General features: G+C 41.5%; 1 protein-coding gene and 1 pseudogene across 6 annotated transcripts in view; both read left to right on the top strand.

The window, feature by feature from the left end:
- Positions 1-11,410, top strand: part of MARK1 (microtubule affinity regulating kinase 1) — a 116,455-nt gene extending 105,045 nt beyond the window's left edge. For 2 of the 6 annotated variants that reach the window (XM_038586176.1, XM_038586179.1), the window contains 3 exons: positions 4,927-4,938; positions 5,566-5,610; positions 9,282-11,410. In XM_038586176.1, coding sequence (XP_038442104.1) covers positions 4,927-4,938; positions 5,566-5,610; positions 9,282-9,636 — 412 coding nt within the window. In that variant the 3' untranslated portion in view covers positions 9,637-11,410. Of the gene's footprint in view, positions 1-384; positions 1,101-4,926; positions 4,939-5,565; positions 5,611-9,281 lie in introns of those variants that run through there. The other 4 variants (XM_038586177.1, XM_038586178.1, XM_038586180.1 and 1 more) reach the window with 4 other exon arrangements.
- Positions 11,411-19,453: 8,043 nt separating this feature from the next.
- Positions 19,454-20,315, top strand: LOC100683889 (annotated as a pseudogene).
- The last annotated feature ends 2,875 nt before the right edge of the window (positions 20,316-23,190 follow it).

Genomic DNA, 23,190 nt, shown 5'->3' on the forward strand with positions numbered 1-23,190 from the left:
CTGCTGAACACAGTTCAGGTGGATGTCCATTTGATCTATTATCAAGTCCTCCTAAAAGCCTGCAAAAATCCTATATGTACAAAGCCCTGTGCTAGGTGCCCAGCAGGATACAGAGATGAATAAGACAGCATCTGTGTGCTCCAGACTCATGCAGTCCCGAAAGGGGCAGACTGTAAGCAGCCAGCTGTGATAGAAAGCAGAATGCGTGCTGCAGAGGCAGCTCAGACAGCATGTCGGGGGAGGCCAGAGGAAGGCACGGCTGTCTGTATTGGGGGGAAAGCTAAAGCTCCATACCATAGAGTTGTTTGAGCAGGTAAGAAATTACGGGGTGGGCTTTATTATACATGCTCTGAAGAAATATTAATTAAATACTTAATTGTCCAGGTTATTAATGTTCCTAGGATTTCAAAAAATGGATGCAGAAAAGAGAAGAAGCAGCTTTAGTCTCTTGCCTTTTCTTGGAGCTATTCATGGACCAGCTTGCCCAGGATCACACGGCTGAATTCAAAACTTTAAATAGTCAAATGCACCATCAGTTTCTAACCTTGTCAGCAGTGATGTTGTACCGTCTGGGCAGCGACCATGCAGCATGACACCTTGAGAGAGAAAGCCCCAAAAGCTCACCCCAGAACCAGCAGGACGCTTGGTGCTGCCTGGCCATCCGCAGAGTCCTGGTTAGATTTCTGCTAAAAATTGGGTGGAATTCAGCTAACTTTTCAAAGCCCTTTTGAAAAGCTGGTACTTTCTCTTGGTTAAGCCAGGGTTAGTTTTGAAGTGAAGGAACATAGTTCTGAGTTTAAAAGCCTGATTACTAATTGTACATTAAGCAGTATGTAACAAACATATTTGTGTTTACTTTGCAATGAAGTGTGGATTCTAGAGGGAACATAGGGAAGAGCCCTGGACGAGAGGTCAGGACAGAATGCCAGAGCAGGAAAGTGCTGTGGAGACGGTCTGTTGGGATTCTGGGAGGGAGGGTTGCCCGAGGAGGGGCACGTGGGTGGCTCAGGGGTTGAGCACCTGCCTTCCGCCCAGGCCGTGATCCCGGGGTCCCAGGATCGAGTCCCGCATCGGGCTCCCTGCATGGGGCCTGCTTCTCCTTCTGCCTGTGTCTCTGCCTCTCTTTCTGTGTCTCTCATGGATAAATAAATAAAATCTTTTTTAAAAAAAATATGTGAGGACCTGCTGCTTGCAGGGCGCCCCGCTGGCACGGTTGATCCAGCCCGGAGTGAGACTGACGCGGTGACGGGGCCCCTCCGGGGCGCACGTTCTGGGCCGCACTGCACACCGTTGAAACCTTCTGCTCGCTTGTGGCTTTTGCTTTTCCTCCTGCCCCTCCCACTGGCTGTTCCTTCTCAGGCCGTTTTGCTGGTTCTCTTCAGGTTCCCTTGCGTTCGGGCCCCTGGCCTCTCAGTATCAGACCGCCCCAGGGCTGCGGCTCTGGCCTTCTCTCTCCTCTCTGGGCGACCTCATTCAGGCCGATGGCCTCACATTCCATCTTACGTTAACAACTGCCGAACGGAGGTCGTTGGCCCAGATCTCACCTCTGCCCTGTAGCCTCACATGGCCAGTTATCCACGCAGATGTGTGACAGGCTCCCACACAGCCCGCCCTCTTCCCCAGACCATCCTCCCTCATGCTTCAGCACATTAGGTAAAGGTGACACCTGCCTTCTGGTTCTCAGAGCCTCGAGTTCTTTCTCAGACCACACACCTGCTGGGCCGTGACGTGGCTCTGCCTTCCCAGCATCTCCCGGACGGAGCTGCTTCTGTCACTGCCACCACAGCCTTGTCACCGAACCTGCTGCTCGTCTTCCACCTGCTAACAGGGCTCCTCACTTAGGCCCTGTCCTCTCCTGCGTTCCGTGACGTCGGGCTGCACGTGAAAGCCCTCGGCTTGCTTTCATCCCCCTCAGAATACAATTTGAAGCCCGCGTGGTGGTCGGAGGCCCTACATGGTGTGGCCTCACCTTCTCCCCACCTCCCCTTGCTGGCTGCACGCCGGCCACATGGGGCACCTGAGGGTCCTCGAGCATACCAGGCCCGCCCCTGCAGGGTTTCACATTTGCTATTCCTTCAGCCTGGAAGCCTCTTCCCCCCACTCCCACACGGCTGGCCGCTTCTGCACCTTGGAGTGGAGTGTCCCTTCCTCGGCCCCCTCTTGAAAATCAGAGCCTCTTCCAGCACACCCTCTCCCTGCTTTGTCTTTCTCCAGAGCACCTGACGCTGCCTGATGGAATCGCACTTTATCTGCTTGTCCCCTGCTAGGTCTTCTGCAAATCGAGTGCCTCCAGTGACACAGAATATGACATTCAGTAAACATTTGTGGAATGAATGGTTGAGTAGTGTGGGAGACAAATTTCAAAAGTAAACGAATAAACAAGGTTATAATGAATCCTAGTACGTGCTGTAAAGGAAGCAGGGCCTGAAACAGTGACTATGCCAGGGTTAAGGGTGTTCTGAGTTTGGCCTCTGAGGGAAGCCAACAGGAACATTTTTAAAGCTCTACAATGGTTTTATCAACTTCTGAACAATGTCTTGTAATAGAGGGTTTGAGGGGGCAGCTGGAGAGAAGAGGCCAGGGAGGAGGTTCTTTGCTATCCTTTGTCAGCAGTGGATTTTTCAGTGTCTTTTGATTTTTAACATACTTTAATTAATTCTGGGTTTGGTTAGAGAAGAGAAGACATTCTCAGTTCTCCTCTGAGGTCACTTGTCACCACGTGAACAGCTTTGGCTCTATAAATATGTTTGTGTTCACCGCCGTGCACACAGTATTCCCTTCTGCAGCATTTTGTAGCCTAAGAGGGGGCTGTGGAGTATCCCACAAACGACTTCATGCAGGAAGACAAGCAGAGCGTTGGCTTCCATACCAGGAATGAACCTGCTGAGTTCTTTAGCAGTTGACAGACTGGAAGTGCAATGGATCTTTCTGCATGTTCAGCATCTTGAGCTTTTGGGAGGGTTGGAGGCTTGGAGACAAACTGGGAGAATTTCTTGATGTTCAGGAGCAATTCCAGCCTTCTTATTCTCAACTGAGTTCCCAGACGGTCAGTCTTTCCCACCTGGCTCTTCTTAAAGCCACCCTGGGTTCAAGCCCTGCCTCTCTCTCTCTTTCTTTCTCTCTCTGTCTCTCTCTCTCTCTCTCCCCCCCCCCCCCCCCCATCCCTCTCCCTCTCTCCTTTGCCTCCCTCCCTTCCCCATGCCTAATGCCTGAAAAGATGGAACCCACATGCTGGCAGTCCTAGTGGCCAGCACCCCACTGGGAGTGTTCCAGGGCAGGAGCCACACCTCATGAACTCCAGAACCAACTAAGTTGATGTGCCACTAAATGCTTAAAAAAATAGGATTTTATAGGGAGAAGAGTAAAGGAATTTGGGTTGTTAAGCTTTAAGAAGGGAAGGATAAGGAACAATTCAGAGTTAATCATTCATGTCCTCGAAAACCATTATTACAAAGAGGAAGCCAGTTCATAAGTTCTCCTGAGCCAGTAAAAAGGCTGTATGCCGAAATGACCACATGAGAGAGTTGTCTTCTGGTCTTAGGAAAGAACTTTCCAATTAGGAAAGTGATTTACACTAGAGTTCTCTATCAAGGGAGGATATAGATGTACTATTTGAAAAGCCTTAAAAAAAAAAAGGCCTTTCAAGTAGCATTGAGAACCATTTGCTTTGGATAGTCCATAGAACCACTGTCTAAACTGGAGATGGTATCACAATTTATGATTTTTTTTAGCCACAGCTCTCTTATTAGGGAAAAACCAAATCAGTTCAATTGAGTATATATTGCTATGTATATTTGGCCGAGGTTTTTTTGGTTTTGTTTTGAAGTGTTCAGGGTTGGAGAGCCCTGCTACACTGCATGTACTGTTACAGCCAGCTGGCTGGCTGCCCCCCCCCCGGCTGCCCCTCTCTGTGGCCGCTGGACTGTTTGAATCCATTACCAGGTAGCAGATGTTCCTTGAGTCCGAGTTTCTGTCTGCATCCAGGAAGGCAGGCAGGAACAGGGTGGGAACAACGTGATGAGTCACTGGCTATTTCAACAATGATAGCAGGAGAGGTGGACCCTAAGGAGTGTTTCATTCCTTTTTTTTTTTTTTTTTTTTTTTTTGAGTGTTTCATTCCTAATGTTTAAAGTTCAGCAGCTGCAGAGTAGGTGCCTGCTAACAGCAGCTTAGAAAGCAGAATATAAAGGACAGACAAGCCCCATGAGATGCACGCCCCTCTCCGTTGAAGCAGTGGTCGCTGCCCTTCCCCAGGGGATGGGGCTGCCCTCCGGTATGTCAGCACCGCTTCGTGTGGCTGAAAAGGTTCATCTCAATGTTTAATTTATGTCTGTGCGCTCTAATAAAGATAGACACTGAATTGTTACACTTCCCGATGAGAATGCCAGTTAGTACAGATCGAAATTAAGAAACGTCACTTGGGTGTAAGAATACATCTTACCTGTCCTTTCTGATTCAGAGAGGAAAAGGGTTTTTACACAATATGTTTGCCAAGGGAGGCCTGTAGGTAAGGACTCTACGATGCAGAAGGCATTCATGTTTTTAACTGCCAGTTTAAGTTTTAGAATGTAGCCTATGGGTGTGTTTCATTAATTTGGGGAATGAGGAAAGTGGCACTGATTTATTCCCATTGCATTCACTTTATGTAAATGACATTAAATGTTCCTGGAATGGTTAAAATATTAAGAAAACAGTAACTTGAGGGTGTAAGTTGGACTATTTTTTTCCCAGTGATTTAACAGTATTTTGCTATCCCATGCCATCTCTTAATGCATTCAAACTGGTATATAGCTTGATGCACTCCTGTGTCAGTATTTAATTACATTTGAAAATGACAGAGTAGTTAAAATTTTGGTAGACTAAAAAAATACTCATGACATTCAACAGAAGGACAATTAGTAGAGTTTTCCTGGTTTTATTTCACAGGTGGATATCCAGGTAAGATCCATGTTTCTGCTTAAGATTGATTTCATGTTTTTACACTCACCTGCTTGGATAGGCTGTTGGTTTGCTATAACATTTTACCATGTGCATGAATCATTAGTGTAACATCTGAAGTTAATTGCTTATTTAAAAATTGGTACTTATTTTTTAGACACACTTATATATGTTGAACTTTATTTCTAACTACAAGGTTAATTTATATATTTTCTAAATTGAGCGACTACTAGAATTACAATTAATAACAAATACGAAGTTGGACCTTGCTGCTGAAAATTATTAAATAGTTTTAACTATAGATTTGAACTGCACTCAACCAAAAGATAAATTCTGACTTTAAAATTGTGACTGGGAATTGGAAGATCCTGTTTAAAAAAAAAAAAAAAATCCTAAAACCATCAACCTAGCATCTCTGCTCTGACAATACCCAGTAGACGCTCAATAAAATGTCAGTTAAGCTGGTGACAATGAAAACGTGCAAAGCAGTGTCAGACTGAATAGTAACAGAAAGTGTCATGCTAGAAGTTTGCTTAACACGTTAACTTTAAAATCATTTTAGATATAGGTTTTCTTGATATATTTTTCACTCTTATCATTAAATCTCATCCTTCACTTTGTTTTGAGGGATCCAAGTGAAGGCGAAGCCAGTGGCAGAACAGACACCTCAAGGTGAGGAGCCACTATTAATCCTTCGCTGCTAGGTCCCCGTGTATGGAAACGTGCTTTTGAAATACTTACAGGACCCAATAAACTTGAATAGAACTAATAACTAGATAGTATGTGTATTTTACATTTTTATATTGGGTTGGGTTTTCTTAATGTTGCCTAGTGTTTAATGAAGTTTAAGTTAATTAACTTGAAATTTGTGTTTCCTAAACATTATTTTGACGTGTGTGCTTTGTAGAGAAGTTTTAGCCTTCCTGTCCTATAAAATATGTACTAGCAGAAGTAATGAATTAAAATATAATGATCCTTTTCTCGCTAAAGTGGTGTAACTGATATTAAATTAGGTAACACAGAACACTGAGGTACCCAAATAACATAGGAAGGTTTGATATTTGTAATGTATTTTAGGTGAGTGTTCAGTGGTAGACCACATTTTAAGACTCTCGCCCTGCCTTACATACTTGGTTTTTGACAATCACTTGTGGTTGTGAATCTCCAGGGCAAGCCCAATCAGAATCAGGTGGGGGGCTTGACAAAACAGGTGCCTGGGCCCCTCCTCCAGGGATTGTGATTGGGGTTGGGGTGGCGGCATGAGGTGCTGATGCTGTTGGTCAGGGGACCACATTAATGACTTGTTAGTATGTGTGTTCATATTGACAAACGGGAAGTTGAAGAAAGGAAGGCATTAAATTATTTGGAATGTACACCTGCATTGAAGGATCCCATATAAATCACAGAACCTTGACAAGCAGCTCCTCAGTAGGACACAGATGCCCTGGCTTCATTCAGGAATCATTTTTGACCAGCTGAGCACAAGCCCCAATTTAATTTCTACCTCTTAAAATTAATTGAAATATAAAACATAACAAGCTTTGGAAAACCTTCATTAGGCATTCCTATTCCTATATATATATTTTTTTTTTTCAAACTATATTTGTCCCAGTAGTTGAAATGTTTCTTTATTGAGTTAGGTGTTCGAGTTACCAGAATAGGCAGCCAGAGGGAGGCAGAACAAATATTTTCTTTTCTTCTGCCTACAAAATGAGCATGAAGGACGTTTGTTTTTAGCCCCTCCCTCACTTATTCCTCACTTCAGAGCCTCTTCCTGTGTGTGTCTCATCCTGCCTTTCCGCTAAATTTCCCTCTGAGACACCTAACAGTATAGTGAGTGGCACAGGTGGCCACTGATAACTGCCGCTTACCTGTGGGCACTCTATCCTTTTCATGGGATCCTGAGTCCCTTCTGTTCGGTTGTTGTTGGGTTTTGTTTGCTTTTTTTTTTTTTTTTTTTTTTCTTTTTGCTCTTTAGCAAACTTATTGAATACCTACTACCTATAACTAGCTGGTCATTCAATTCTCACAAGAGCCAGGTGAAAAGTATCCATTCTACAGTAGAAGAAACAGGAAAGAGCAGGAGGTCCTGTCATGTCAGAGGCATAGCCTGGCATGATGGTGAAAAGCAGGGGCTCTCGAGCCAGACCCCACGGGTTTGAGCTGAGTCCTACCACTTGCCTAGCTGTGCAACTTAACTCTGGAGTCAGAGTAAATGAGTAAATAATGCATGTTAGGCACTTGGAACAGTAAGTGCCCAATAAATGTTTGCTATTATAATTAGTATTAACATTTTCAGGAGCTTTCTACGGTTAATGTCACCAGTGGTGATGTCTTTGAGATACATGTAGAAAAACGTCTTGTATATGCCTCTTGTCTCAAGGTCGCCAGGTGACCTTGGTGGAATGGAAGGAAAACTGATTCCTGGTCTTTGCTTTTCAGCTCATTAGCTCTATGACCTTAGAAAAAGTAATGTAAGTTTCCTAGCCATCAGTTCTGGTTTTAAAATGAGCATTCAATCACATGTTCTCTTGGGTCCCGTCCAGGCCTAGCGTGCCGATTCCATAACTGGAATTGTACATGTGGTTCTGATAAATGACTCTCATGAGATCTGCATGCCCAAGGCCTGTGATGCAGTGGCTTAGAGTCCGTGAGCAAAAAGAAAAATGATAGAGAAGACAGTGAAATAAACACTGTCCATATTCATCTAATAGTCTTTAGAAATTTAGTTTCTCTACTTATTCCTTTACTGATTTTCTCAAGCTTACATAGTTTGCAGAGCTTTGGGCTCAGGTACCTAAGAATGAAGAGGAAAACATATATATATATATATATATATATATATATATATATATATACACACACACACATAAAGATTCATAAATACAAATATATGCAGGAATATGTATTATAGATAATATTGATATAAAGTATTATATATGAATACAAAATGTTTATGTAGTAGGTTATAAACTCTTTTCAAAGTATATCATTTTTTTTTCTTTTAAATAAGTGAGATAGATTCACAAGTTAAAATTGCAACATCTATATATGGAAAATTGCTCCACAATTTTCCAGGGTCTTCTGAATCACAAATAATTTATTTTACCTTTCTGCGATTATTTGAAATAGGTTTTCTGGTTCTATACTGTTTATGGGAGACCTACCATCAAGACAATTTAATAAGATCGATTCACTTAACAAACATGTGTCCATCAGCTCCCGTGTGCCCAGCACAGTTCTAGAGGCCTGAGAGAGATCAGTGAGCAAAACAGACAAACCTCTTGCTCTCCTGGAATTTACAGTCTAGTGGGTAGAGTCAGACAGCAAATAATGAACATAATACGTACTTGAATTAAGTGGTATGTTAGAAAAATATATTAGAATATAGCAAGTGCCATAGAGGAAAAATAGAGCAGGGTCAGGGGGGATGGCCATTCCAGGGGAGAAGCTGGGGGTGTACTGGGGTGCTCGGGGTAGACCACACACAGAAAGGGAGCAGAGATTTGAAAGAGGTAAAGGAGTTAGCCATGTAGCTCCCTGAGGGGAAAGCCTGGGGGCAAGAACACACCCCATAAGTTCAAGGAACAGTGTGGAGGCCAGGGTGGCTGGAGAGGAGTGAGCAGGGGCGAAGATAATACGAGATGAAGGGTTGGAGGTAGGAGTGGGAGTGCAGTCACGTGGAACCTCGGAGACTACTTGAAGGATGTCTTCAGCGAAATGCTGAAAGCATGAGAGGGCCTGCCGTCTACACTTCCACGTGTGGTACGACCTGACGTCTTCACCTCCATTGCAATACAACGTCCTTTGTCGGCGTCATCAGATGTCAATGATCCCTCTGTAGCCATTACCACTGTCCTTGTCCCCAGTCTTTTTCCTACCCAAAAATGGTAGAAGAAAAGGAAATTCATATTTTTAAAGATGTGTACAAGTAGAATGCTAGCAGTTTGTTTCTGTAAATGTACAGAAAAATGGAGAAGCTACTTTTGCAGCCTAAACAGAGAACTATGGAAGGAACTGACAAAGCGTTAAGTTCTTCACTTTCAGCTGTAAACTTGTTTCCCACAAGCAAAACCAAAGCAGGTGGTGTCCTGGGGTGTGTTTGTGTGAAAGCCAGAGGACGCAAGCGTTTGTACCTACCTGAAGGTAGTCTGTAAAGGGGGTAGTTCCATTAGGCACTGAATGATGACCCCTTAGATTCGTGTGCGCTCTATATGTTGGCAAATTGAACACCAATAAAAAATAAATCTATATTAAAAAAAAAAAAGATTTCGTGTGCGCTTTGACTTCTTGGCTGAATGGGATTTTTGTTTCCGTTCTCTCCCTCTGCCCTCTTCTTCTAGAAGTACATCAGGGGAACCAAAAGAAAGAGACAAGGAAGAGGGCAAAGATTCTAAGCCACGTTCTTTGCGATTCACGTGGAGTATGAAGACCACTAGTTCAATGGACCCCAATGACATGATGCGAGAAATCCGGAAAGTGTTAGATGCAAATAACTGTGATTATGAACAAAAAGAGAGGTTTCTGCTTTTCTGTGTCCACGGAGACGCTCGGCAGGACAGCCTCGTGCAGTGGGAGATGGAAGTTTGCAAGTTGCCACGACTGTCACTGAACGGGGTCCGCTTCAAGCGGATCTCAGGGACGTCGATCGCCTTTAAGAACATTGCATCTAAAATAGCAAATGAGCTTAAGCTGTAAAGAAACTCAGACGTACAGGATCAGGGAAGATACGTTCACAGACGAGGTACAGTTTTTGAATGTATTGGTGATGCCTAGCGCGATTGGCCTGTGGATCTCCCCGCGTAGAATCTGCCCTTAACGCAATAAGGATATACATAGTCACGAACTGTACAATTAAAGTCAGTATGAAGTATAGTAAATACCTGTAGCTAAAAAAGTAGGTTCCCATGTACAGGTAAGTATATTGTGGATTTCTGTTCATTTTCTGTTCATAGAGTTGTATAATAAAACAGATGATTGCTTAAAAAACTTGTATAGTTGTCGAGATTTCTGCACATAAATGTATGTTTGATGCTCTCAGTTGGAAATGTTCTTCCTGTTATTTACATCCTGGTGGGTTTTTTAACTTCTTACCTCCATCATGCAATTTTGAAAATTGTGTCCAGAATTAAAAGTGCACAGAAATAGTCTTTAAAATTGTAGCATGGACTTTTAAAAATTATTTTTAAACCATATTTAAATTTAAACCAGAAGCTGATAAATAGATCTGAATTATTATTCATATACACAGAATTATTCCTGCTTATCTTTGCTCTTATCCTTGTTCTCAGACAAGGTTTAGTTGAGAAAATACAAAATGTTTACAGTGTTGGCACTTAGAGTTTTTAAAATAAATTACATGAAAATAATAATAAATAGGTTTGCCTTGAGCTAGCTAAGAAGTACTGGGGAAAAAGTTCAACCTGTACCAAATTTCTTTTAAACTTTAAAGTGTTTTCTGGCCCACTGCTAAATGTAGCAGCAAAATTAAAAAGAATCAATACTTCATCTGGCTATTATAAATGTAAACTGTCACTTAGGTTTGCTGCCTTCCGAATCCCGCAGTGTCATTCTGGAAACATGATAATATGGGGACTGTCTCGTAGCACAAACTCATCTTCACAGTGTTGATCAATGCATCCAGTTAAGACATAATGCCACCTCAGGAACTAACTGGCATTGGGAACATTCACCCATTCTCCTGCTGTCCTCTTCATCCACCCCCGACACGGTAATACCTGTAAGTACTTAGGAGGCTTTTGAGCAAAACCTACTATTTATAGCAGTGTATCATTGATTTATGCTTATGTGGTCCTTCAGTTTGTTCCCATGTAGCCTGTTTGTTTTTAATACTTTGCCAGATTTTCTTGTATTTATTCTACATCGTTACGCCTATACCGTGCAGCTTTGTAATTGGGCATTCGCCTCCTTTTCTTTCATGATCAGTGATCTATGCGATGTAAAACCACTAGTAAAGGTACATTTTAATACTTGTTATTTTTTACTGAATTAGCCTTGGAGGTTGACTGTGCAATGTTACTTAATGTTGTAATTACTGTAATATCAACATATGGGCCCCATCTGCACACTCCTGAGAAATAGAAAGTGTGTTCAAATTTTATCAGTTTAAAGGAGAATAAAGCTGTGATAAATACTGTAATTCTGACCTACATGAGAAAGCTCTGCGTGTAGGTGACGTGCCATTCCACAGTGGCTTCCGGACTAGGGTGGATTTTACATTCTGTACTGTACTGTGACGTAGCTTTCTTCTGTAACGGTTCTGTTCTAAAATGAAGTGTATTTTTGCCTTAGCAAAGGATGGTGTTTGGAAAAAAAAAAAAACTGTGTAGCCCCCTTTTAACCTGGTGTTTATTCAGAAAAATTGATGCAAATCTTTATTCACTTTCACTGGTGCACACTGAAATTTTACTTGAACAGTTCTCATAATAAAGCACTTGTCTTCTGCTCTTTATCAGAATGTGAATTACCTGTTTTCTAGCACAAAAGTATTCTGTACGGGGAGTTTGTTTCATGTGTTAAATTTAGTAGGGGGTGAAGCTATGTAGGTTTCCAAAATGTCATTATGACGAGAAAAATTGGCTCTTTTATAGGAATTCCTATCCTCAAAACACTTAAAAAAAAAAAAAATAGCCATCATGCTTTTTCCAATGTAGCAAACTGATGGGGATGGGGATTGTTTTTTGGGTTTTTTGTTTTGTTTTGTTTTTTTGTTTTTGTTTTTGTTTTGTTTTACATTTTCTCACTCTAGTTAACTCTTGTATGTTTGTAGCAAGGAATTTTACTTCAGTATTTTTTTATGAACTGAAAATGAAATCTTGATATTCGCTTCAGATTTTCCCATTTTATATGACAAATAGCTATTTTTTTGAAGGTTTAGAGGAATTTTACAATACGTTTGCATAAATAAATACCAGTTATATTCACTGGCTATGTGATATCAGGGTTTCCTTGGTTTCTGTTTAAATATTATTTGACATAACATCCCTAATATCAAATTAATTATTATATAGAGGCTGGGATACAGTATTTAATTTGATAAATAAAAATTTGACAAATAATAGGATGAAATATACTCTAGAACCTTGACCCAGTAATATTGTCTCAGGTAGGATTTGATTTTAAACCTGAAAAAACTGGGGCATCTGACTGGCTCAATTGGTGGAGCATGCAACTCTTAATCTCAAGACCATGAATTCAAGCTCCGCGTTGGAAGTAAAATTTACTTTTTAAAAAAGACCTTTGGTAAAGTGCTTTTCACCAACAGGATCATTCATTTCACAATGTGGGCAACAAAAACAATGTGATGCATGAGACACCAATTTACTGTAAGTGAGTCCATTAGAATATATATCCATTAATCAAAATGGTCTTTGCCTTTCTTTTTAAGTTAATTGCAGTACCCACTGTGTCTTAAGATCGATGAAAGAATTGTAAAGGTAGTTCCTACTTCTCCCAAGATTTTGGTCCATTTTGGAAAGACAAAGTGTAAAACACACAAAACCAAAAATGCACACCCTGATAGGAACAATGAAAGTGCTCAAACAAGCACAGACAACAAATGCCATAGGAATTCAAGGAAAGGTGAGTTTTGCATAAGGGGGAGAAAGAAAGTCCTTTTGAGGATTTTGAAGATGGATAAAATTTAAGAGGCAGAATGGAAAAGATCTTTCAGGAAGGAACGTGTGAGAAAAGGTTTGCAGCTAGTAGTGGCTGTAAGACATATGTTAAAAACAAACCACTTAGCAGGGCACCTTGCTGGCTCAGTCAGTGGAGCATGAGATTCTTCACATCGGGGTCATGAGTTCAAGCCCCACATTGGGGGTACAGTTTATTTAAATAAATAAATAATTTTTTAAACACTTATTCTGTGAATGGTAGCATTCACATAGGTTGATGAATACCAGGTTTGGGGATGCCTGGGTGGCTCAGTGGTTGAGCATCTGCCTTCAGCTCAGGGTGTGATCCTGGGGTCCCGGGATTAAGTCCCACATCGGGCTCCTTGCATGGAGCCTGCTTCTCCCTCTGCCTGTGTCTCTGCGCCCCCCCTTCTCTGTCATGAATAAATAAAAATCTTAAAAAAAAAATACCAGGTTATGTTAAAGCACAGATCAGCAGCCTCAGCTTGGACTTTACTTGTGGTTAGAGGGGAGCAATAGAGAGGCCTTTCAAGCCAAAAAAAATACTATTAAATTGTGTCTTAAAGAAAAGCAATTCATTAATTTATCAACTTTGTTGAGGACCAGCTTTGTTAAGGGCCACCAGATTCTAGGTTCTGGGAAAAGAGCAGTAAAAAACAGAAAGAATAGAAATTTGTGGGCTGGTTGAATGCTAGAGCCAGGAAGATCTTGTCAGAGATCTCTTCAGGGTCAGAAAGGGTGAAAGTAGAATATTTGAGAGACATCTCAAAAGATGTATCAAGAAGATAGCAGGAGTAGGATGTGTACTATAAAAGGATGAGTGGGTGGCAGGGAGAGCTTCCCGGCATGTGATTCAAGTTTCAGCCTGCATATCAAGACTTCCACTTTCTCTCTTTTTTTTTTTTAAGATTTTATTTATTCATGAGAGACACACAGAGAGAGAAGGGGGCAGAGACACAGGCAGAGGGAGAAGCAGGCCCCATGCAGGAAGCCTGATGTGGGACTCAATTCCCGGGACTCCAGGACCACGCCCTGGGCCAAAGGCAGGCGCTAAACCACTGAGCCACCCAGGGATCCCCAAGACTTCAACTTTCATCCAACATTGGTAACAAGCACCAGAGTCACCCTTCACCTCAAACAAAAAAGGGACAAAGTATATGAAACAACAGATGCATACAGTGTTTCCATTTTGATGAAATGTTCTCAGGACATTGGCTATCAGTCAAGGAAGGACAGTGAATCCTGTGAAGAAGCAGATGAAGTGAACCCTATGGTTGTTCCAGCTATTTCCCTTGAGAGAGTTTCCAGGCTGTGGCACAGGGAGAGGGGACCCAAGTGGAACCTAGCATTCACCTTCCTTAAGGAGCTAGAGCTGGGGCACCTGGGTGGCTCAGTCAGTTAAGCGTCTGCCTTCAGTCATGAAGGCAGTCATCAAATCATGATCCCAGGATGCTGGGATTGAGCCCCATATCTGGCTCCCTGCTCAGAGGAGAGCCTGCTTCTCCCTCCCCTTGCTCTTGTACTCTCTCGCTCCCCCTCTCAAACAAATAAATGAGACCTATTTAAAAATTTTTTAAAAGCCAGAGCTGAGAGACCAGGGACATCGAGAAAGCTAGAGTCTGGAAGGGGGAGAGCTTTATAAAAACCTTAAAGATCTGCAGAGATCAAGCATGTGAGAAAACTGCATAGGCTAGTTTTCTTCTAGCCACTTGGAAGTATTAGAACAATTGAAGCATATAGCAGTAGTGCCCTTTCCAACCAGTCTTAGTGAAAAAAACTCATGGGTCAGTGGGTAGAGTATTCAGAAGTTTTGCCTCAGTAGTGGAAACTGTTTGGGTCCTGCATGACAAAACTTACTCAGAAGGATAACTGAGTAGCTCAACTGTGTCTCAGAACAAAGTTTGAGAGTATTAAAAGGAATACAGAATGTGCATTCACCAACATGGTAATATGCACAATATCTAGTAGCATCCATTCAAAAGATTTCCTGCATGCAAATATGAGGGGAAGTACAACCCTTAATGAGGAGAAAAGTTCATTTGACACCAGAAATGGCAAAGGTGGTAGAATTAGTAGATAAGGATATAGTAGACAAGAATATATTGTAATAACTATATTTCTTATGTTCAAAAAGCTGGAAAAAGATATGAGTGGTATAAAATAGCACAACTCTGACAATCTTGAAATGAAAACTGCAATTTCTGAGAAGAAAAATACACTGGATGGAATCAGATGAGACATTGCAGAAGAAAAGATAGTGAACTTGAAGACATATAGTGATATAAACTATCCAAAATGAAACAAAAAAACCAACTGCAAAAAGATGAGCAGTGCATCAAATGTGCTAAAGGGCAGTTTCAAGCAGCCCAGTGTTTGCAGAGTGTCTGAGAAAGTTGAGGTGGGAAGGGGCACTTGAAGATACAATGGCTAGAATGTTTCTCAATTTCCTAGAAACTATAAATCAGCAACCCATAATATTTAGCAAATTCCGTTTTCAAGAAACAGGAAGAAAATGGTATTAAGGCATGTTAAATTTAATCACTTTTAAATTAATGATAAAATAGGGGCACCTGCATGGTTCAGTTGGTTAAGCATCTGCCTTTGGCTCAGGTTGTGATCTCGGGGTCCTGGGATGGAGCCCCGTGTCAGCTCCCTGCTCAGTGGAGAGTCTGCTTCTCCCTCTGCCTCTGTTCCTCCCCCTGCCCTGCCCCTCTTCTGTTCTCTCTCTCTCTCTCTCAAATAAATATATTTTTTAAAAAATCAAAGTAAAATTTAAAAATCTGTGATAAAACAGTTTAAAATCAGTCACAGAAAAAAAGACCTATTATGGAAAGAGGAACAAAGAGAAGAATGACAGCAGACTTCTTATCAGAAACAATGTGAAACAACAAGTACTGGAGAAAATAAAACTGTCAAACCAGAATTCTCTACTCAGATACGATATTTTTCAAAAACAAACATGAAATAAATACTTTCAGACACACAAAAGCTAAAAAAATGCATCACCAACCAACTTGATGCTATAAGAAATGTTAAAGGAAGTCCTTCAAGCAGATGGAAAAATATACCAGATGGGGATCTGCATCTACATAAAGGAACAAAAGGAGAGCCAAATTAACAACTATGTTTAGAGCAAAAATAGTAACGATGTTGTTGTAGGATTTGTAACAGAGAATTAAAACTTACATGAAAATGTAGCACAAAGATCTGAAGATTTTTGCAAGGTTCTTATACCTTATATATAGTGGTAAAATACCACTTCAGCATAGATTTTAATAAGTTAAAGATGTACACTATAAACATTTAAAAAAACACTGAAAATACATAACAGAGTTACAGCTAATGAAATACAGAGGAGATAAACTAGAATTAAAGAACAAAAGACAGAAAAACAAATGGAACAAAACAACAGATGGGAAAATAGAAAACAAACAGCAAGTGGAGGCTTTAAACCCAACCATATCAATAATTACATTAAATATAAATGGCCTAGGGGTGCCCAGCTGGCTCAGTTGAGTGTCCAACTTCTGATTTCAGCTCCAGTCATGATCTCAGGGTTATGGAATCGAGCCCCATATTGGGTTTGGTGCTGGGCATGGAGCCTGCTTAGGATTCTCTCTCCCTCCCCCTCTGGCCCCCACCCCAACCACAAGCCCCAACTAAAAGGCTGGAATTGTCAAATTTTATTTAAAGAAAAAAAAAAAGAGCTCTGTGCTAATTAAGAAAAACCTACTTGAAATATAAAGACACAAATAAGTTAAAAGGGTCAAAGAATGGCGAGCTACCTGGTTTAGAGGTAAAATAATGTTTGCTTTCAGGCTTAAAAATCCTGAAGTCATAGACTAAAGATCATCAAGCTTAACCACTCTATTTCACAGGTCAATAAATCGCAACTCAGCACAATAACTTAGATGCCAGCTGAGGTTCAGAGGCTCAGAATGGAGCTGTCCTGTAGGTAGGAGATAACAACGTGTAACCTGAGTAAGAAGCTGGTAAATGCTTATTTGGGTATTTTACCAGCAAAGATGTGATCAGTAAATGAAATAAAGAATATATAATCACAGTTCAATGATTACTACTTAGGTTGGGGAATAGAAAGTAAATTTGTAGATGTTTTCGAATATGAAAATCATAAACCCTGTGTCTGTGGGTTTGGAAACATGAAAAATGGAGTCTCTTCCTTATGAGAGCATATCATTTAATATTTTTCTTCTTCTAAATATTCTGAATTATTCTCAAAACTTAGATTATGTATTTTTATAGACACTTGTCTACATGACATAATTTTTTGTAAAGTCAGCACTATAAAAGTTAAATGGTTTTCTTAACTCATGTCATGGGCCTCTATCATCATTTGCATTTTCTGTGTATATAACTGAACACATTTTAAAAACATTTATAAGAGAGGGAAAGACAGTATGAGCAGGGGGAGAGGCAGAGGGAGAAACAGACTCCCTGCTGAACATGGAGCTGGACTTTGGGCTCGATCCCAGGACCCTGAGATGATGACCTAAGTCGAAATCAAGAGTGGGAGGCTCAACCAACTAAGCCACCCAGGCTCCCCACCACAGTACAGTTTCATGAGTATAAAATAAGAGGTACGTGAAAGAAGAAAACACGATGAGAGTGGATTATCTCGGGGGGAAAAGTGCATTTCAAAAAAATACAGCTAAGCACTGGGTGTTATTCTATATGTTGGCAAATTGAACACCAATAAATAAATTTTAAAAAAATAAAAAAATAGAGCTAGTACATACTTCAACTTTTTCCAAGGCTCTTAGCATATGCTGCATATTATGACAATAAGCCCCAAAACCCACTTGTACGTATGGAATCATATGTAAGAACAAGGAAAATTTCTACCCAGTAATGAAAGCTCTACCATATGATCACTGCAAATGGACACATTCTATAAAATTTCCTAAATCATTGCAGCTCACTCGGCTTACATTCAGTGGTTTGGATGCTAACATGTTTAAAATACACACCAAATTTGGGGAAATGTTTCAATCTTGATTGTTATTTTTCTAAGGAAAAGTAGTTTTAAAAGAAAGCTTAGCGATATTCACTTTGAAAAGCCGAAATATGAAGTTGAAAAAAAAACTGACTTTTGAGAAACACTAGTTTCAGATCATTTTTTGGGTAAATTGTATTTTAACCTAGTTGGTGCCATGAAAGTTGTAAAACAGGTAAAAACAATAGAAACCCCCACCTGTTTAACGTTTGTGAGAAATCAAATTTCCTTGAACGTTTTATGTCTGACTCGCATCTTTTCATATATAAACAAGGCCAAGTTCCTGACAGATTCTCAAAAAGCTACTATGATCAAAGTGGAACCTGAGTTTTGTCAAGTTGATTATTTTTTCTTTATGCCATCGTTAAATTCTTCTACAGGAGGTATTCAGTTTGATATCATTATACCCACTTGGGACAAATTTTTCAACTCTGGTTTGTACAATTATTGTTATCCATGCCTAGGGTAACTGAAAACAAACAGTCCAAAAATCAAAATACCGTGCATAGGAAGGGCTGCTCTGACGCTGAATCTCCTATCGGCTGGCTCCCCAAACTGGTCATGCCCTGCTGCCTCAACAGCAATGGGGACAAGGCCAGCCTGCCCTAAATATTCACAGGGCCAGACACAAGAGCAGAGGATCATTGTTGTAAAGCCCACCCTCACCCCCCACCCCGGCAGCGCCATCCTGCAGCAGGAGGGGCTTGAAGCAGGAGTATGTGGACAGTTGATGAATCTGCCTCTAGGTCCTTTAGCCAGTTATGAGTCGGACAAGTGTGTTATCATGGAGTTCACTCGTCCCGTTTTGATTTTGCCAAATATTTCGTTTAAATCAGATAATGCTTTGCATGATACTCAATAATATCAAAAACGGAAGGAGAAGGAGGGAAGGGTTACCTACTATAATGTTTTTCTTAGCGAATCCATGCTTATTGTTCATAATTATATTTCGTTTTCCTTCCCATGTCAAAGAATTTTCTAGACATCAGTATTTACTGTTTTGTCTGTCTCTTGCTGCCTCTTCGTCTGGTTCAGTTTTGCAAAGGACACTTAGAGCAATTCGGAAATGTCATCCTTTGAACTCTTCCATGCCCTTGACTGATTTTTCCATCCAGGAGTCATAAAATAATACAGGAGGGTAGTAAAAATAATCTTTATGCTCTCCTGTTTAAAGAAATGGTAAAATGTTTTCTTCCTTTTCTTTTAAAAATGACCCGTTCAATGAGTATTTAGAAAATAAAGCTGGGCCTGGCTCAGGATGGCAAGGTGGGAGGCTGCTGCACTCAAGTGCTCCCTCTGACTCCCAGAATCTGCAACTACACACAAGAGCGGTTCCCTCTGAAGGAAAACCAAAACCCAGCTGAGTGACTCCTACACATGGGGCAGAAAAGGGGATGCGAGGCACCCCACCCCCTGCTCTGCAGCCCACAGTCAGAAAAAAATCCACTTGCAGCTTCTCCCTAAGAGGCAAAGAGTTTGAAAACCACACCTGGAACCCCAGCTTTTAAGACCTGAAATCATAAAACTAGAAAAAGCAGTAAGCTCCTTGACCTAGGTCTTGGTGACGACTTTTCGGAATTGACAACAAAAGCAAAAATAAACAAGGAGGACATGAAACTAAAAAGCTTCAACTCAGCAGAGGAAAGCATTAACAAAGTGACAAGGCAACCGACAGAATGGGAGAAAACATTTGCAAATTATATCTAATAAGGGGCTAACATCCAAAATATATAAAGACATAAACTCAGTAGTAAAAAAAAAAAAAAAAAAAGATCCGATTAAGAAATGGGCAAAACCCAGTAATCGGAGCTTCCTCCTGACGTGCCCCTTTCCTGGTTTCATGGAGTTTCCTCACAGCATGGCCCCCAAGCGCCAGTCCTTGCTTACACCTCAAATGAAGAAACTGAGGCTGCCTCTGGCCCCCAAGCCAGAGGAGACGTCGACCTCTCAGCACTTGCCGAAGGGAGAAAAAGAACAGCAAGAAGCAATTGAACATATTGATGAAGTACAAAATGAAATAGACACACTTAATGAACAAGCCAGTGAGGAGATTTTGAAAGTAGAACAGAAATAAAACAAACTCCGCCAACCATTTTTTCAGAAGAGGTCAGAATTGATCGCCAAAATCCCCAATTTTTGGGCAACAACATTTGTCAATCATCCACAAGTCTGCACTGCTTGGGGAGGAGGATGAAGAGGCCCTGCGTTATTTGACAAGAGTCCAAGTGACAGAATTTGAAGATATTAAATCAGGTTACAGAATAGATTTTTATTTTGATAAAAACCCTCACTTCGAAAATAAAGTTCTCTCCAAAGAATTTCATCATGAGAGTGGTGATCCATCTTCAAAGCCCACTGAAATCAAATGGAAATCTGGAAAGGATTTGACGAAACGTTCAAGTCAAACGCAGAATAAAGCCAGCAGGAAGAGACAGCATGAGGAACCAGAGAGCTGCTTTCCTGCTTTACTGCCCATTCCGATGCAGGTGCAGATGAGTTAGGAGACGTCATCAAAGATGATATTTGGCCAAATCCATTACAGTAGGTACTTGGTTCCTGATATGGATGATGGAGAAGGAGAAGATGATGATGATGATGATGATGAAGGATTGGAAGATATTGATGAAGAAGGAGATGAGGATGTAGGTGAAGAAGATGATGATGGGGGGGAGGAAGGAGAGGAGGATGAAGGAGAAGATGACTAATGGAACATTGATGGATTCCAACCTTCCTTTTTTAATTTTCTCCAGTCCCTAGGAGCAAGTTGCGTCTTTTTTTTCCCCTCCTCTTGTGCTCATTCGCCCTGTTTTTTGAAGTCTCTTTTCTCTCCCTTTATACCATGGTTCTCAACTTATTTTGGGGGAAATACTTTGAGCAGAATACAGCGGGAAAAGAATCTCTACCCCTTTCTGTTCCAAATTCATTTTTATTCCTTCCTGTCTCAACAAAAACTTTATAGAATCAACACCACCGTGCTCTGTGTGAAAAAAGAAAAACCTTCTGCTCCCTTAGCTCTGCCGGAAGCTGGAGGATGCTAGGCCCCTGTGTAGTAGTGCATAGAATTCTAGCTTTTTCCCTCCTTTCTCTGTATATTGGGCTCAGAGATTACACTGTGTCTCTATGTGAATATGGACAGTTAGCATTTACCAACATGTACCTGTCTACTTTTTGTTTAAAAAAAGAAAAAAAACTTTAAAAAATGGGGTTACAGAAGGTCAGCAAAGGGTGGGTTTGAGGATGTTTGGGGGGGTTAAGTGGGCATTTTGATAACATCGCTTCTTCTTTGGCATGTTTAATTGTGATGTTTAACGGACATCCTTGCAGTTTAAGGTGACACTTTTAAAATAAAACTCTCCTAATGATGGAAAAAAAAAAAAAAAAGGAATGGGCAAAAGATCCGAATAGACATCCTTCCAAAGAAGACATACAAATGGGGCACAGGTACATGAAAACGTACTTAATACCACTATTCATCGGGGAAATGCAACACCACAGTGACATTTCAGCTCACACCTGCTTGGAATGGCTGTTATCAGGAGGACATCAAACGCCGGCCAGGACGCGGAGGCAAAGGAGCCCTTGTGCACTGACGGTGGGAATGTAAACTGGTGCAGCTTCTGTGGAAAACAGTATGGAGGTTCCTCAAAAAATTAAAAATAGGACTACCTTACGATCCAGCGATTCCACTCCTGGGTATTTATCCAAAGGAAACCAAAAACACTAACTCGAAAAGGTATCTGCACCCACATGTTCATTGCAGCTTTATTCACAATGGCCAAGACAAGGTTGCGACCTCAGTATCTACAGTGGATGAGTGGATAAAGAAAATGGGGGTGTAAATAGTGTGAAATAAGTCAGAAAGACACACACCGGGGCGCCTGGGTGGCTCAGGCAGTTGAGCAACTACCTTCGGCTCAGGTCATGATCCCAGGGTCCTGGGATTGAGCGTGCTCAGCGGGGAGCCTGCTCCTCCCTCCTTAGCTCCCCTTGCTTGTGAACTCGTATCCTCTCTCCCTGTCAAATAAAATCTTTAGGGATCCCTGGGTGGCGCAGCGGTTTAGCGCCTGCCTTTGGCCCAGGGCGCGATCCTGGAGACCCGGGATCGAATCCCACGTCGGGCTCCCTGCATGGAGCCTGCTTCTCCCTCTGCCTATGTCTCTGCCTCTTTCTCTCTCTCTGTGTCACTATCATAAATAAATAAAAATTTAAAAAAAAAGCTTTTAAAAAGATAAAAATAAAAAATAAAATCTTTAAAAAAGAAAAAAAATGAGCAGCCTGGGTGGCTCAGCAGTTTAGCACCGCCTTCAGCCCAGGCCATGATCCTGGGGACCTGGGATCGAGTCCCACATCAGGCTCCTTGCATGGAGCCTGCTTCTCCCTCTGCCTGTGTCTCTGCCTCTCTCTCTCTCTCTCTCTCTCTCTCTCTCTCTCTATCTGTGTGTGTGTGTGTGTGTGTCTCATGAATAAATAAAATCTTTTAAAAATAAACATAAAAATAAATAAATAATAAATAAATAAATAAGACAAATACCATATGATCTCACTTGTGGAATCTAAAAAAAGATAAAAATAGCTCATAGACCAGATTGGTGGTTGCCAGGTGGGAGGGATAGGGGTGAAGATGTATTAACCTGGGTACAAACTTCCAGTTCTAACATGTAAGCCATGGAGACAGTCTACAGCGCGGTGACTATAGTTAACAACACTGTGTACTTGAAAGTTCCTAAGAGATCTTCGAGTTCTCATCACAGGAAAGTGTGACCCTGTGTGTGATGGATTTTAGCTGGACTTCCTGCGGTGATCATTTCACACTATATATAAATATTGAATCCTGACGTCGTGTACCTGAAAGTAATATTATGCCTATTATATCTCGATTTTTTAAAAAAACCATGGATACGCCACACACACAAAATTACACGTCGCCATCCAGAAACTACTGTTACTATTTTGCTGAGTGTCCCCCAGTCTGTTTCCGTGGGAAAATTCTGCGTGTAGCTAGAGTGAGCTTGAGGATCCGGCCCGATGGAGGGACAGGCAGGAGCACAGGGGGCAGCCCCCACGGTGCTGGATTTGGACTGAGCTCGGCTTGGACAGCGGGGGCCCAGGCTGCATCCGGGGGCGTCCCCCTAGAAAGGGGAGCTCTCAGAGAAGAGAGGGGTCAGGAGGGAGGGTGGCCTGTCTCAGCAGCATGATGCAGTCTGAGTCAGAGAGCTGGGCCCGCAGCAGCGGCCGGGAGTCTTACAGCACCGCACCACTTACCTGTGAAACCTTAAAAAAAAAAAAAAAAAAAAAGGAAAAAAGTCAAATCCAAAGAACAAATATGCATATATCAAATCATCATGTCGTACACTTTATGTTACAATTGGGGGCGCCTGATTGGTGTGTTGGTTAAGGACCTATCTGACTCTGTTTCTGCTCAGGTCATGGTCTTGGGTTATGGGATGGAGGACCCCCCAGTCGGGCTCCACGCTCAGCGGGGAGACTGTCCCTCTCTCTCTGCTCTTCCCTGACTGTCTCAAATAAATAAATAAGATCTTTTAAAAAAAATAAAAATAAATAAATAAATAAATAAGATCT

This window comes from Canis lupus, chromosome 38 (genome assembly GCF_011100685.1).
Source record: "Canis lupus familiaris isolate Mischka breed German Shepherd chromosome 38, alternate assembly UU_Cfam_GSD_1.0, whole genome shotgun sequence".
Lineage (NCBI taxonomy): Eukaryota > Metazoa > Chordata > Mammalia > Carnivora > Canidae > Canis > Canis lupus.